Here is a 14,783-nt window from a genome sequence, read left to right on the forward strand (position 1 = left end):
AAAAGGACCAGGGTGAACAAGCTTGTCGCATAGACCACAGTGAATCCCTACTTGCTTTCACAATCCTCTGGTTGTATGTCAGGAGGCTGATAACTTGAACAAATTAAATTCTCTATAAATGAGCCGTTAGATCTTCAAAATACAGAATTCCTATTTTTATCTTGTCTAAACTGACTGTCAGTGTACTCAAACGTTATCTGTATTACACAGCACCTTGTTTCTTTACAAGACTGAAACATTGACACCATATCTCCTTTCCTCGACAAAAAAAAAAGAGTGAAATTGCATTTTCACTGATTTTAAAATTCACCTAAGGTAGACAAAAATACTGGAGAAACTCAGCGGGCGAGGCAGCATCTGTGGAGCGAAGGAAATAGGCGTCGTTTTGGGTCGAGACCCAAGCATCAGTGACCCATCGAGAGGCAGCAGCATCAGTGTTGTACCCATTAAAGAACCCTTCAATGGTTGTCAAGGAACATTGTGTACACCTTTTGTCTCCTCGCCTAAGAAACAATATACCTGCCACAGAGAAAGTGCAGTGAAGATTCCAAAGACCTAATTCTGGCAACACAGTCATATGAGGAGTGATTGAATTGACTTGATTTGATTTATATTCACTGGAACTTAGAATAATGAGAGGCGAGCACTAAACAGATTGGATGAGGGAAGGATATTTTACTGGGCTGCAGAAACTTGTAACTCATGCTGCCACCCTTCTTTATATCATCAACAAACTTGCTGCCTTTGTGAACATTCTCTTTGGTTTATCTTTCTATAATTTTATATACTTTCAAATAATGGTATGTTTTATAGTTGCCTTGATCACTTAAAATGGATCACTGATCCCAACTGAAAATAACCTGCTTTATTCTATCTATGCACTAATTTTCAGTCTATATTAGTATATTGCTCCAATCCAATGCATTTTAAGTGGTCAAGTCAAGTCAAGAGTGTTTTATTGTCATATGTCCTGGATGGGACAATGAAATTCTTACTTGCTGCAGCACAACAGAAGATGTGAATATGTAAACATTGTATATAGCGGGGGAAGAGGAGAAAAAAGTTCAATAAATAACAAATATAGTGCAATAATAATAGTCTTTTGCAGTTCAGAGATCAGAGCTTATTCGTTGTTGTGTTTAATAGTATGTTGGCTGTGGGAAAGAAGCTGTTCCTGTACCTGGATGTTACAGTTTTCAGGCTCCTGTACCTTCTTCCTGATGGCAATGGTGAGATGAGTGCGTGGCCAGGATGGTGTGGGTCCTTGATGATTTTGGCTGCCTTTTTGAGGCAGCGACTACGATAGACCCCTGCGACGGTGGGGAGGTCAAAGCCGTTGATGGACTGGGCAGTGGTCACAACTTTTTGCAGTCTTTTTCGCTCCTGGACGTTCAAGTTGCCGAACCAGGCCACGATGCAACCAGTCAGAATGCTCTCTACCGTGCACCTGTAGAAGTTTAGGAGAATCCTCTTCGACATGCCGAATCTCCGTAATCTTCTCAGGAAGTAGTGTCGCTGATGTGCCTTCTTTATAATTGCATCGGTGTGCTGGGTTCAGGAAAGATCTTTGGAAATATACACGCTCAGGAATTTGAAGTTATTGACCCTCTCCACCATCGTCCCATTGCTATGAACAGGATTGTGGGTCCTCATCCTTCTATACTCAGACTCGTTCCCATCTGTGATTCGTCCAACAACAGTAGTGTCGTCGGCGAACTTGAAGATGGTGTTCGCATTATGTCCGGCTGCACAGTTATGGGTATAGAGTGAGGAATGCAGGGGGCTGAGCACGCAGCCTTGATACTGAGGATGAAGTGGTTCCTCCAATCCGAACAGACTGTGGTCTGTGGATGAGGAAGTCGAGGATCTAATTGCAGAGGGATGCGTAGAGGCCCAGTTCTGTGAGCTTAGTAACCAGCTTGGTGGGGATGATGGTATTAAAAGCCAAGCTGTAGTCTATAAACAACAGCCTGACGTAAGTGTTTTTATTGTCCATGTGATCCAATGCGGAGTGGAGAGCCAGTGAATTTGCATCCTCCGTTGTGGCGGTATGCGAACTGTAGTGGGTCGAGGTTCTTGTCGAGGTAGGAGTTGATGTGCACCATAACCAACCTCTCAAAGCACTTCATCACCACAGACGTTAGTGCCCCTAGTCGATAGTCATTGAGGCATATCACCTTGCTCTTCTTGGGCACCGGTATTATTGATGCCTCTTAAAGCAGGTGGGGAAACTCAGACCTCAGAAGTGAGAGGTTGAAAATGTCTGCAAAAACTCCCACCAGTTGGTCTGCACAGGTCTTGAGAACTCGACCAGGTATACCACCAGGTCCAGACGCTTTCCGAGTGTTCATCCCCCTGATAGATCTTCTGATGTTGGTCTCTGTGACTGTGACTGTAATACCGTCGGGACAAATGGGGGCTCGGGAAGGCACATCAGTGTTCCCCCTATCAAAGCGTGCGTAGAACGCATTGAGCTCGTCAGGGAGTGATGCTTCGCTGTCGTTTGAGCTGCCTCCTGATTTCGCCTTGCAGGAGGTGATGGCATTCAAGCCCTGCCACAGTTGCCAAACATCCGTCTCATCCTCCAGCTTAGAGCAGGTCCCTTTTGGCCTTTTTGATAGCCTTACCAAGGTCGTATCTGAACTTCTTATAGACCTCTGCATCGCCAGACCTGAATGCCCGGGATCTAGACTGCTGAAGAATGCGGATCTCCTGGTTCATCCAAGGCTTCTGGTTAGGAAACACTCGGAAGGTTTTTGTTGGAACGCAGTCCTCCACATATTTCCTTATGAAGTCTGTAACGACTGTGGTGTATTCATTCAGGTCCATTGCCGAGCCCTTGAACATTGCCCAGTCTACAGACTCCAAGCTATCCTGGAGTTCCTCTGCCTCTCCTGACCAGCTCTGTGCAGTCCTCACTGAGAGTTCTCTCTTCAATTGCTGCCTGTAGGCAGGAAGAAGCAGCATCGCTGAATGGTCGGATTTTCCGAAGTAAGGGAGAGGGATAGAGCGATAGGCGTCTTTGATGGTCGTGTAGCAGTGGTCAAGGGTGTTTGATCCTCTGGTGCTGCAGGAGACATGTTGGTGGAAGTTAGGGAGCGATTTCTTCAGGTTGGCTTTGTTGATGTCCCCGCCTACGGTGGTAAACGCCTCGGGGTAAGTTGTCTGGAGCTTGTTATTTGATAACCTCTTGTGTGGTATTGAAGGCCTTAAGGTCCAAATATACTATATCTGGTTTGCTTTCATCTATTCTACGTTACAACCTCAAGGAACTGTGAACTAATTTGTCAAGTGTGATTTCCTTTTCATTTATTATTTTAATATATTATTATTTTACACGTATCTTTTTTACCACTTCCTTTTTGTTTCAATGTTTTGGTAATCATTGATCTTCCTGGTATTTCTTTCATAGAGAGGATCAAGGAAGATACATAAGTAAAGTGAGACATCTGTGGTTTGTCATTGAAAAATGTATGATGGATGCTTTGCTTTGAAGATAAGGTGAGCAGTCAAAGTAGTGCTATTACAAAATGCTGGAGTAACTCAGCGGGACAGACAGCATCTCTGGAGCGAAGGAATGGGTGACGTTTCGGGTCGAGACCCTTCTTCAGACTGATATCAGTGGAGTGGGAGGTACATAGATTTATGTCCTGAGCATCCTCCATTGTCAGAGTGAGGCCCAATGCAAATTGAAGGAACAGCACATCATGTTTCGCTTTGGCAGCTTACACCCCAGTAGTATGAACATTGACGTCTCTAACTTCAAGTAACCCTTGCTTTCCCTCTCTCTCCATCCCCTCTTACTTCCCAGTTCTCCGACCAGTACTTACTTCCCAGTACTTGTTTGACTACATTTTATCTCTGTTTGCTTTGTTGTTACCTTCTCCCAACTAACAATGACCTATTCTACATTTTCCTTGATCTCCATTTCCTCTGTCCTGTTTTCACACCTTACACTTCCTTATCTATAAACTTCGTTATCGATGTACCTCCCACTCTCATGACATCAGTCTGAAGAAGGGTCTCGACCCGAAATGTCACCCATTCCTTCTCTCCAGAGATGCTGCCAGTTTCGCTGAGTTACTCCAGCATTTTGCGTCTATGATTTAAACCATCATTTGCAGTTCCTTCCTACACAAAGCAATGCTAATGTCTGTTGACATTTTTAAGAAGGACCTGATGTAGCTGAAAGCACTACCCTCAAGGATCTTTCTAATCCCTCTGCTACTGAGCTATAATCTGATTAAGGTTAATTCCCGGGATGGCGGGATAGTCATATGTTGATAGAATGGAGCAGTTGGGCTTGTATACTCTGGAATTTAGAAGGACGAGAGGGAATCTTATTGAAACATATAAGATTATTAAGGGTTTGGACATGCTGGAGGCAGGAAACATGTTCCCAATGTTGGGGGAGTCCAGAACCAGGGGCCACAGTTCAAGAATAAGGGGTAAGCCATTTAGATGAAATGAGGAAAAAAATGTTCACACAGAGGGCTGTGAATCTGTGGAATTCTCTGCCTCAGAAGGCAGTGGAGCCAGTTCTCTGGATGCTTTCATGAGAGAGTTAGATAGAGCTCTTAAAGATAGCGGAGTCAGGGGATATGGGGAGATGGGAGGAACAGGATACTGATTTTGGATGTTCATCCATGATCACAGTGAATGGCGGTGCTGGCATGAAGGGCCTACTCCTTCACCTATTATCTATTGTAATTATGCTGGCTTAATAAATTTTAATCTCAGTATTATTTGAACATTTGGTTTAATTTGCACTTGTTCCTAACACTTCATATCAAAATTGATTTGTCTATAGCAGTGGACTGATTATTATTCATCTGAAAGAGCAAGTTATGAATCAGGTCATAAATTAGCTTTAATGTGTATGATTGGTCAGTGCTGCACATGCTATTCCATTCACACTTTGTTATCAATTGTTGGGCTGTTTTTTCCGGACATGAACCATGGGCACATTGCTCTGCCCATTCTGCCTTCGTCCCAGATTTCTGACCTTACATGGTAATGATGTACATTTTAAAATACTCTCCAAAATCATTCTTTGTAATCATGGTTATAAAGAGAATAGAGTTATGGCCAAAGACTTGATTATTCTGGTGTAAGTGAACTATACCAGGAACTGAAATGGGGAATTAATTTTAATCTATATTTTTCCCCATTGTGGCAATTATGATTGCTTCAGAGTAGACCTGCAGGGTTTGCCTATTTTATCTCCAGACCAATGGATGTGTTAATATATTTGGCCCAGTAATTCTGTCTTGCACAATTATTTCTCATTCAACAAGCTGACCTAAAATTCAGCAAGATAAACTTAATCATTGCAATGTCTTATACCTTGAAAGATCTGACCCAGTGTGCAAGTTTGTTTCTCCGGGACTCGTACCTCAATCAAAATGAAGCAATAATCCTCACTGAATGATGTGTGTTCGGGAACATTTGTAATTCTGAGATGCATTAAAGTCTCTATAAAAACCATGCATTACATTTGGCATTTTAACCATCTGATAAGTGGCTGCTCATGAAGGAACTGTGGATTGGGAAGTCAAGGTGAGCAGGCTGGTGTCCTATCTCTGACCTATCTTCCCTCTAAATGCAGATTTCCCATCATTGATGGGGTTGCAATACATGCTGAGTTTACATTTAATGGGGTTTTTTTAATGGTCCCCAAAAATCTCTTGTTAATAACACGGTACATAGAAATGTCAATGTATTCTGTGTACATTATGGGATCAGCTGAAATTTGCTGGGGATGTTTGTCCCTGAATCATAGGTAGTTGGAATTGAATGAAAAGTAAAAGTCTGAGACTCAAACATGAACTAAGCAACATTGGGCAGATGACAAACCTGCTCCCAGGATGTTTTTTTTATTCAGATATATAATGAGCCTCACATTTCCAAATCTGACATCCAAAGGAAAGAACTGAGTACTGCTCTGAAGAGTCTGTGTTTATCAGGTGCTGTTTTCCAGGTTAAAGGGGGAGCAGGCATACTTAAAAGAGTTCATCCATGCTATGGATTTCACAGCATTTATGAAAATCTCTCAAGAACTCCTCTCGCCTCATTTGGAAATACAAACTCATTAAAAATTAGTACTCATGTTTTCAACTTTATGAGTTTTTCAGGAGGGTGTTAAATGTCCTGTGCTTTGTGTTATTACAGTATTACTGCAAAGGTAGTTTGCCTCCTTGTCTCTCGGTAATAAAGCTCTGAACTTGGCTGAAGTGATGCCTGTAGACAGTTCCTTTGAGTGCATTCCTCCCTCTTTACTGTGTTCTGCTGCTCGTTGGTAAAGTTTCTCCACCCATGGCGTTGGATATTGTACATCCTTATGAATGAGATCTAAGATTATGCCACATCTGATACAGAATTCATTTGTGGACATTTGGAAAACCATATTTGTGCCACATTTTCCATCTGTATATGGGAGTCTGTTGCCATAATTTAAGAAAGTTATTGGATTTCAATGAACATTAATTACTTCCTTTCATAGCTCCTGGGATCCTGTCAAAAACAATTAGTGGATGTCATGGCAGATTTGTGAACATCGCTTTGTCACCCTGGTAATTTAAAAATAATTTATTGCACTTGTACCAAATTTGATACATGATTTATTTTCTTTAAACCAATCTGTGTAGAAATCCATCTTTTACTTTGAAATGGCAATGCGAAAATTGATAACCAAGCAGCTTTTACATAATGCACAGATCACTGATGTGCAAGATGAAACACATTTTAAAGTAGAAGCAATGATTCTCTCGGTTTTCTGATTACTGGAACGTATCAATTGTTCACTTACTTATTTTTCCAATTTGTGGCTATTTGCAGTAAACATAGTTTTGTTGCATTTGTTTGAATAACAATTTAAAGCAACTCTTGTGCCATGGATTAGAAATGTCCAGCAGCTTCATAGATGCGCATGGAAGGATAGACCACAAGTGAAGCGAAGAGAAATTACGTGTAGGAAGGAACTGCAGATGTTGGTTTAAACTGAAGATAGACGCAAAAAAAGCTGGAGTAACTCAGCAGATCAGGCAGCATCTCTGGAGAAGAGGAATTGTTGATGTTTCAGGTCTCGACCCGAAACGTCCCCTTTTCCATTTTTCCAGAGATGCTGCCTGTTCTGTTGAGTTACTCCAGCTTTTTGTGTCTACCTTCGTAGTGAAATTATGATGGGTGCAATCAAGGCAGCAGCTTTTGAGTATGTCCTCCAAAGAGAAAAAAGGCACAAGAAAGTGTGGAATTGTAGAATGTTCAGTCTTGTCATTTGAAAATATGCCAGATAACACAAAAAGAAGCTGGCAGGTGCAAGTGATGTTACAGAGCAAATATAGATGGCTCTTCTGATGGAGAATATATGAAAACAAATAGAAATATAATGCTGTAAACCCTCTGGTTCAGTTTAAGCTAATGGCAGGGGAGGGGCAGAGACTACATTCAAAATCTGTACCAGGAAACTTTGCCGGCACTTTCCAGATCCACAACTTCTGCAAGCTAGATGGACAAAAACAGCTAAAGAATGGGAACACCACCACCTTGTTCTTCCAAAGGCTGATGGTGTGGCAGAAGATTTGGTATGATTGAAAACTGTGCCAGTAAATCTCGTGTGGAACGAGTGGTTGAAAAGAAATTAAAGTAATATGTTGACAATGGAATTCTGGATGACGTGAAATAACACTGCTTGTAAAAAAAACGGAATACTTGTTTTATGGCAATATATAAGGTTAGATGTATACAAAACGTAATTGGATTACTATGAATGATGAAATATGATCTGTCCCTCCACTGATTCATTCAACACAAGGGCAGAGCTCAAATGTGCTGAATTGAAGATCCCGATACACTTCTTACCTGACCCCATGGTTTTATACCAGCATAACCCTGTTTGATGTCTTAAACATGTTTTATTCACATCCGACATCTCCAACTCCCTCCCAGTTACACCGTCTGCAAGCCTTCGGGCGGATTCCCGATCCCACCGACCGATGAGCCTTCGGGCAAAGCATTTGTGTTCCTCATGTACATATCTAATATTCTCTGCCTGTGAATTTTGTACATCCTGTATTTTTGTTTGCTCTTCCTCAATGCTACGGCAGTAAATGTTCTTGTTATCGTTGGTGAAGGCTGGAGGAAGAACTGCAATATTTTGCAACAAGGAGTGCAGGAAGAAGGGGTGGGGGTGAATAGAATTTGTGGGAAGTAATTTACACAACTGTGACTGAAACAAAATAAGATTGTGAGAACATGGAGCTATTTCAAAATGTGAGTGCAGTAGTTTTGTCATTCATTCTTCGGAGCGCAACAGTGTACCTCATAGAATATGGTACATTCATCAGTCTTATCACCATGTATGTACAATAACAATAGGCAGGTGAGATATATATCTGTTTAAAATTGCTTGCAGTTTTATTGTATTATTAAGAGTGTAATGAAATCCACTAAAATGGGTTCTGCTGGAGAGCAGTCGAACTGCAGTGGATGCAACATGTTTGTAATAAAAAAAATGTATTTTTTTCTGCAGCTGTATAAGTTTATTGTATGTCCATTCTCTCTTTCAGAGGATGTTCCACCATATTTTAAGACTGAACCAGGGCCACCACAAGTTCACCTGGAGGGAAATCGTCTGGTCTTAACTTGCCTAGCAGAGGGAAGTTGGCCCCTTGAGTTTAAGTGGTTCCGAAATGATACAGCGATCACAGCATTTTCAAGGGAATACAGGTAATGAAAGGAGTGTGCTTTAACTCAAATAATCAATACATCGATTATGTCATATTTAAACAATGTCTGATAATTGTATTTATACTTGTTTATTGGATAGCTTTATTATTGGTTGGAATTTGGTGCAAAAACGATTTTATGATGATGTACTTTGGCACAAAATAATTAGTATAACTTTGAAGTCAGGATGATGAATTGAGAGTGAACTTCACTAGTGCCCATCTGAGGGTTTTTGACCAACACCCTGTAACGGAAAATGGAAAGAATCCCAGCCTTCCTCTCACGCCAGACTGATTGACCAAATATTTTTCTGGCTCAAGTATAATATGTTGGTGGCACCCTCAAAAGGTTGCTTTGGTTTAATCTTCTAAGAATAGAAATGTTCTCTCGAAGCTAATTTAATTCCAGAACACAGTACTTGGTAAAAATAATTTTGCAACACCTGATGAACATAAGATGCATTCCATAATTTCTTCTGCATAAAAGAGATTTGACTGGTGTATTTCTTAAAAGTTTGTTTTTTATATTTATTCACACCTCTTGAGCTAGAAATAAACTGATGTTGAATGAAGCACATAGTACAGGTGCACAACCTTTTATCCGAAAGCCTTGGGACCAGACACTTTTCGTAATTCAGAATTTGTCGGTCTTCGGAATGGAAATATTTTAGCGTAGATTTTAATGGCTGGCTCAGTGGTAGAGTGCTCGGCTCATATCCGCAAGGTCGCGAGTTTGCGCCTTGATCCCGGAATCCCGAATCACCTCTCGCACTCATGTCACCCTACATGCCCTTAGGCCGCCTAGCTCGGGGATTCTTGAATCCCCGAGCTAGGTCGCGAGATTGCGCCTCGATCCTGGCAGTTACTCGGTCGCGAGTTTGAGTCTTCAATGTAGTTTTTCTTGCAGAATAAATGTTTGTATGAAATGCAGTGTAGGAGAGGTGTACTGACTGTGTGGGCAGAACTTTGGAAGTGATTGCCCACCAGTCTAAAAAGCCGCTGTGTCTCCCTGTCCCTGGGATAGTAGGGGGGGATCAAACAGCACAATACCCCCCTCCCCCTCCAACTCCAGAATCCTCTCCCCGATGGGCCGCCACGGCGACAAGTGACAGTTTGCCCACAGCCCGAGCTGCGCCACCCCAAGAACAAGACGTACCTTGCACACCATCAGCTTCTGCCCCTACGTGTTCCTCTGGAGTTGGAGCGGGGCTGGGCTGGAGTTGCTGCTGGCTGTGGGTCTCTGGGATCTCCGTGCTTGCAGTGGGCCTGGGGGTCGCTGTCCCGTTGGTCCTGACGTCTCTGGCCACCCCCCTGGACTGGAGCTGAGACTGGGAACTGTACCGCCCTTGCCCCCTCCCTCTGCAACTGCAAACAACCCCACTCTCCTGCAAGGGCGGTACAGTTCCCAGAGGATAGCAGGTGGCCGGAGACGTCAGGACCAACAGGAACCCGCTCCCCGATGGGCCCCTACGATGCCCCGAGCTGCGCCCCGTCATCCGCAACCCAGGTTCCTCTGTAGTTGGAGCGGGGCTGGGCTGGGCTGCTGTTGGCTGTGGGTCTCTGGGATCTCCGTGCTTGTGGTGGGCCTGGTGGTCGACGTCCAATTGGTCCTGACGTCTCCGGTGACTGCACTGACCTGCTGCCATCGCCGACGTGAAGACAGTACAAAGCCCCCGCGCCGGTGCAATGAGCGGGGAGCTGGAGAGGGGAGGGAAGGGGTCACACACATGGCCGGGAAGCAGAGGGGTGTAGGTGGGGTGAAACTGAAGGGAGCGACAATCTGCTGCTCCCTGCACGCTGAGTTAAAAAGTTTCCATGCAAGACTCACGATACACTGTGTATCGTGAGTCTACCGTGGGAACTTTTTAATTCAGCGGGCAGGTAGCAGCATATTGTCAATTATTAACCCTCCCGCGCAATATACCCTCACCTTCTCTTTTATGAATGGGGATTTAGTTCCCCTTTCTTCGAGGACCGACCGGAGGTTCCGTTGTCACCTCTGCGGGCCGCCCCCGGTGAACGTTTTCAAGGACCTTTCTTCAAGGACCGAAAAAAATGTCCGCTATTCGGAGGTTTTCGTTATTTGGATCTTCGGATAAAAGGTTGTGCACCTGTAGTTTTAGTTTTAGAGCTACAGCGTGGAAACAGGCTCTTCGGCCCACTGAGTCCATGCTGACCACTAATCATCTGTACATTAGTTCCATGTTATCCCAATTTTGCATTACGCATTAGGGACAATTTAGAGGAGCCAATTATCGTACAAACCTCCATGGCTTTGGAATGAGGGATGAACTCGGGGAAAACCCATGCGATCATAGGGAGAATGTACAAACTCCAGAAAGACAGCACCCATAGTTAGAATTTAACGCGGGTCTCTGACGCTGTGAGGCAGCAGCTCTACCACAGCACCACTCTGTTTGGTGTGAGTGTGGCAGTCAAATCTTTGTTGCTTTTGTTCCTAACTGATCCCCAAAAGCAACAAGTAATAAGGAGACACAAGGAACTGCAGATGCTGGAATCTTGAGCAAAATATAAAATGCTGAGGAGGAACTCAGCGGGTCAGGCAGCATCTGTGGAGGGAATGGACAACTGACTTTTGGTCAGGACCCTTCTAAGGACTCAAAAACCTGACTCCCTGTCTGAAGACGGGACTCATTCTGAAACACCATCTGTTCATTCTGGCCATAGTTGTCACCTGACCCACTGAGTTTCCCTGGCACTTTGTATTTTGCAGCAAGAAATACAGCTTGTTGGCAGTCATGAGTGCATCTCTCAGCGACTAGTTGTCAATCCTTTCGTTGCCAGGAATAATATCTATGTTCTCTGCTTCTTGTTCACTAAACCACTGGAATAATCTGCTTCTTTCTAATCGACACAAGCATTTCAGCATTTTTTATATACCACTGTAGCTCAGTAATCTCCTTTGTTCAAATGAAAGACCCACTATTTTACAAATCTTTATGTTTTCTCATAGGCAGTGTAGGAGCCATTTAGGTTACAGGCAGCATCCCAGTAAATTTGTGTCATGACCACTATATTTCCTCAACATGTTCCCAATAACATAGATTACAAAACTACACTGAATACTCTTTTTTTCTATTGGCAGCATTTACTGTTTCAACTTGTTATATTGACCTGGCATGTGGTCTCAAGAGCCTATTGTAACTATTAGCAGACCTTGATCTTGTTTGGACTGCTGTCTTTTGCTGGTGTGAATGGCCAATTTATCCTACCTCGAGTTTAGTGTAATTAGGATTTTGAAATGATTGGAGGCAAGCTAAGCTAAAGCCATCCACTCGCATTCATATAAGTACAAAACATTCTGTCAACATATTAAAATGCATATGAGAACCTTTAGATTCAGTGTTAATGGAACTAAATTTGTTTCATGTGTAAAGGGGACCTGTTTGTGTTACAAAGGTTAGTACATATAATCATGAAGCATGAAAACGGGCCCTTTGGCCTAACGCTTCCATACCAACCGATATATCAATCAATGCTAAACCTATTTCCCAGACTTGGGTCCGTACCTCTCATTCCTTTCCCCTCCATGTTCTGGTCTAAATGTATCTTCAATGCTGAGATTTAACCTGACTCCACCATATCTGCTTGCACATAGTTCCATAAACCTTCCACCTCTGTGTGAAAAACCTGCCCCTTCAGATCTTCCTTAAATATTTCCTCTCTCACCCTAAAACCTAACACCTCTCACACCCTAAAACCTAGACTACCTAGTTTTAGGCACCCCTCTTTACAAAGTGTTCTATCACAGACTTTCCAGCTCTTGCCCATTCTCACTTCCTCTGATAAGATCGTAAAGTTCCCTCACAAGTTGGACTGTCTACATCCTGCATAAAACCCCTTTCCTAGTTGCATTTAACAAATTTCACTCTCTCTAGGCCCCTTACACATCCCAGTTAATAAAGTTCAAATCACCCACTGCTACAACCGTAATGCTTTTACATCCTATTGCTCTATGTTCACATATTTGTTGTTTGAAATCATTCTGACTATTTGGAGGATTATAATATTCCATCAAAGTGATCGCCCTTTCTTATGTATAAGTTCTAATCATATGGTTCATTTACGGATCCTCCCAAGACATATGGTGATAATCTTCTCCCTGATCAACAGTGCAACACACTATCCTTCAGGAACTCTCCCCCTGTCACACCTGAAAATACTATCGCTCAGTCACATTTCCATGTTTGCCACGATATCATAAGCCACACTTTCAACTCATCTGTCTTACCTGTAAGGCTCATTGCATTCATGTAAACGCGTTAAGCAGACCAGTCTCAGCTGCACCCCCACCGCACTGCCCATGAGACCTGTGTGCTCTATTTACTACACACGCATCTCTCTCCCCTCATTTTACGTTGTCATATTGGGTCCCAACCCCTGCATCGCTAGTTCAAACTATCCTGAGATCAGCGACAAACTTCTTTACGAGGATGGCGGTCCCCGACTAGTTAGATGCATCCTTGTATTGGTGACATCTGCCCAGTAAAGATTCCAGTTATCCAAAGCTCTGCACCAGCTCCTTAGTTATGCATTCACCAGTTATCTTTTCCTATTTCTAAACTCATTACTTCCTATATCCCGAGATTACTCTCTTAGAGGTCTTGGCTTTCAACATTGCTGCTAATTTCCTAAATTCCCTTTTGCAGGCTCTTATCTCACTTACCGATGTCAGAGCATTTGTATTTATTGATTTCAAGTATATTGCGAAAGTGAAAAACGTTGGTTTATGTGCTATTCGGTTAAATCAAATCATATTATGCTTGAGTACAATCAAGCCATACACAAGGACAACAGGTAATATAAAGAGAAAAATCTGAGAATGCAGAATATGGTTTTACAGCAATGCGACATTGCAGTAACAGAGGAAAAGTCCAATGTTTGTCATGACGTCAGTTAGAAGGTTGTAACTACACCCTAACTTACGGAAAGACGGTTCAGTAGTCTGATAACCGAGAATAAATTGTTCCTAACTTTGGTGGTATGCGTTTTCAGACTTTTGTGTCTTCTGCCCGACAGGCGAGGGGAGAAAAGGGAATGACCGTGGTCCTTGATTATCTTGGCTGTATTCCCAAGACAGCATGAAGTGTAGTTGGAATCAATGGTGCACGGGCTGAACAGTGTGAGAGACTGGTTACATCTACAACTCTCTGCAATTTCTTGCCTTCTTGGACAGGGCTGTTCCCAAATCAAGCTGTGATGCAATCTGATGAAATGACTTCACTTGCCAATTTATAGGTTGTGCTAGTAATACCGTGCTTGTTGAAACAGAACTTGATGGTTGAATTCTGTCCAGGTATATTCTGAGTCGTAAACTGAACATTTCTTTTTTTTCAAGATATGTAATCCCATCGCTTCAGCGTTCGGACACTGGGTTTTACCAGTGTGTGGTCAGGAACAGACGTGGAGCACTTTTGCAGAGGAAGACACAAGTACATGTAGCATGTAAGTGCATGTCATATGTTATTCAAGGTGCTCATAATAATCAGCTGTATATTTGAAATGTTCCATGTGCGATGTCATCTGAAAGTACCAAAGAAGGTACCACCTTCTGATATAGTGTGATCTAATTCTTCGAACTGCCAATACAATTAATTATTGATTCACTGGTAGCACAGGAAATTAAGAAAAGTGAACAAGATACAATGACCTATATTGCATATTACCAAAGACTATTCATTGATTTATTTGTCCAATACCTTGCACCTCAATTAATGGCAGTGTAGTCAGAATTAAAAATGATATTTTGGTCAGGTTAGTTTGTCCTTGCATCACCTACAGTTGTGAGCGACTTGGAGACACAGGAAACTGCAGATTCTGGAATCTTGAGTAAAACACAAGGTACTGGAGGAATTCCGTGGGTCAGGCAGCACGATGAAGAGAAAGACAAGTTATAGGTGAGGGGGTGGGGGTGAAGGTTATAAGTAATAGGAGCAGAATTACGCCATTCGGCCCATCAAGTACTCTGCCATTCAATCATGGCTGATCTATCTCTCCCTTCTAACCCCATTCTCCTGCTTTCTCCCCATAACTCCT

The 14,783-nt window shown here is 42.7% G+C and overlaps 1 protein-coding gene across 1 annotated transcript in view; it reads left to right on the forward strand.

Annotated features, from left to right (window-relative positions):
• sdk1a (sidekick cell adhesion molecule 1a) overlaps window positions 1-14,783 on the forward strand; it is a 513,213-nt gene that overhangs the window by 183,118 nt on the left and 315,312 nt on the right. Inside the window, 2 exon segments of the mRNA XM_055651028.1 lie at window positions 8,568-8,727; window positions 14,086-14,192. Of these exon segments, the coding sequence (XP_055507003.1) occupies window positions 8,568-8,727; window positions 14,086-14,192 (267 nt within the window).

The sequence above is a fragment of the Leucoraja erinacea genome, chromosome 20 (assembly GCF_028641065.1).
Source record: "Leucoraja erinacea ecotype New England chromosome 20, Leri_hhj_1, whole genome shotgun sequence".
Taxonomy (NCBI): Eukaryota; Metazoa; Chordata; class Chondrichthyes; order Rajiformes; family Rajidae; genus Leucoraja; species Leucoraja erinaceus.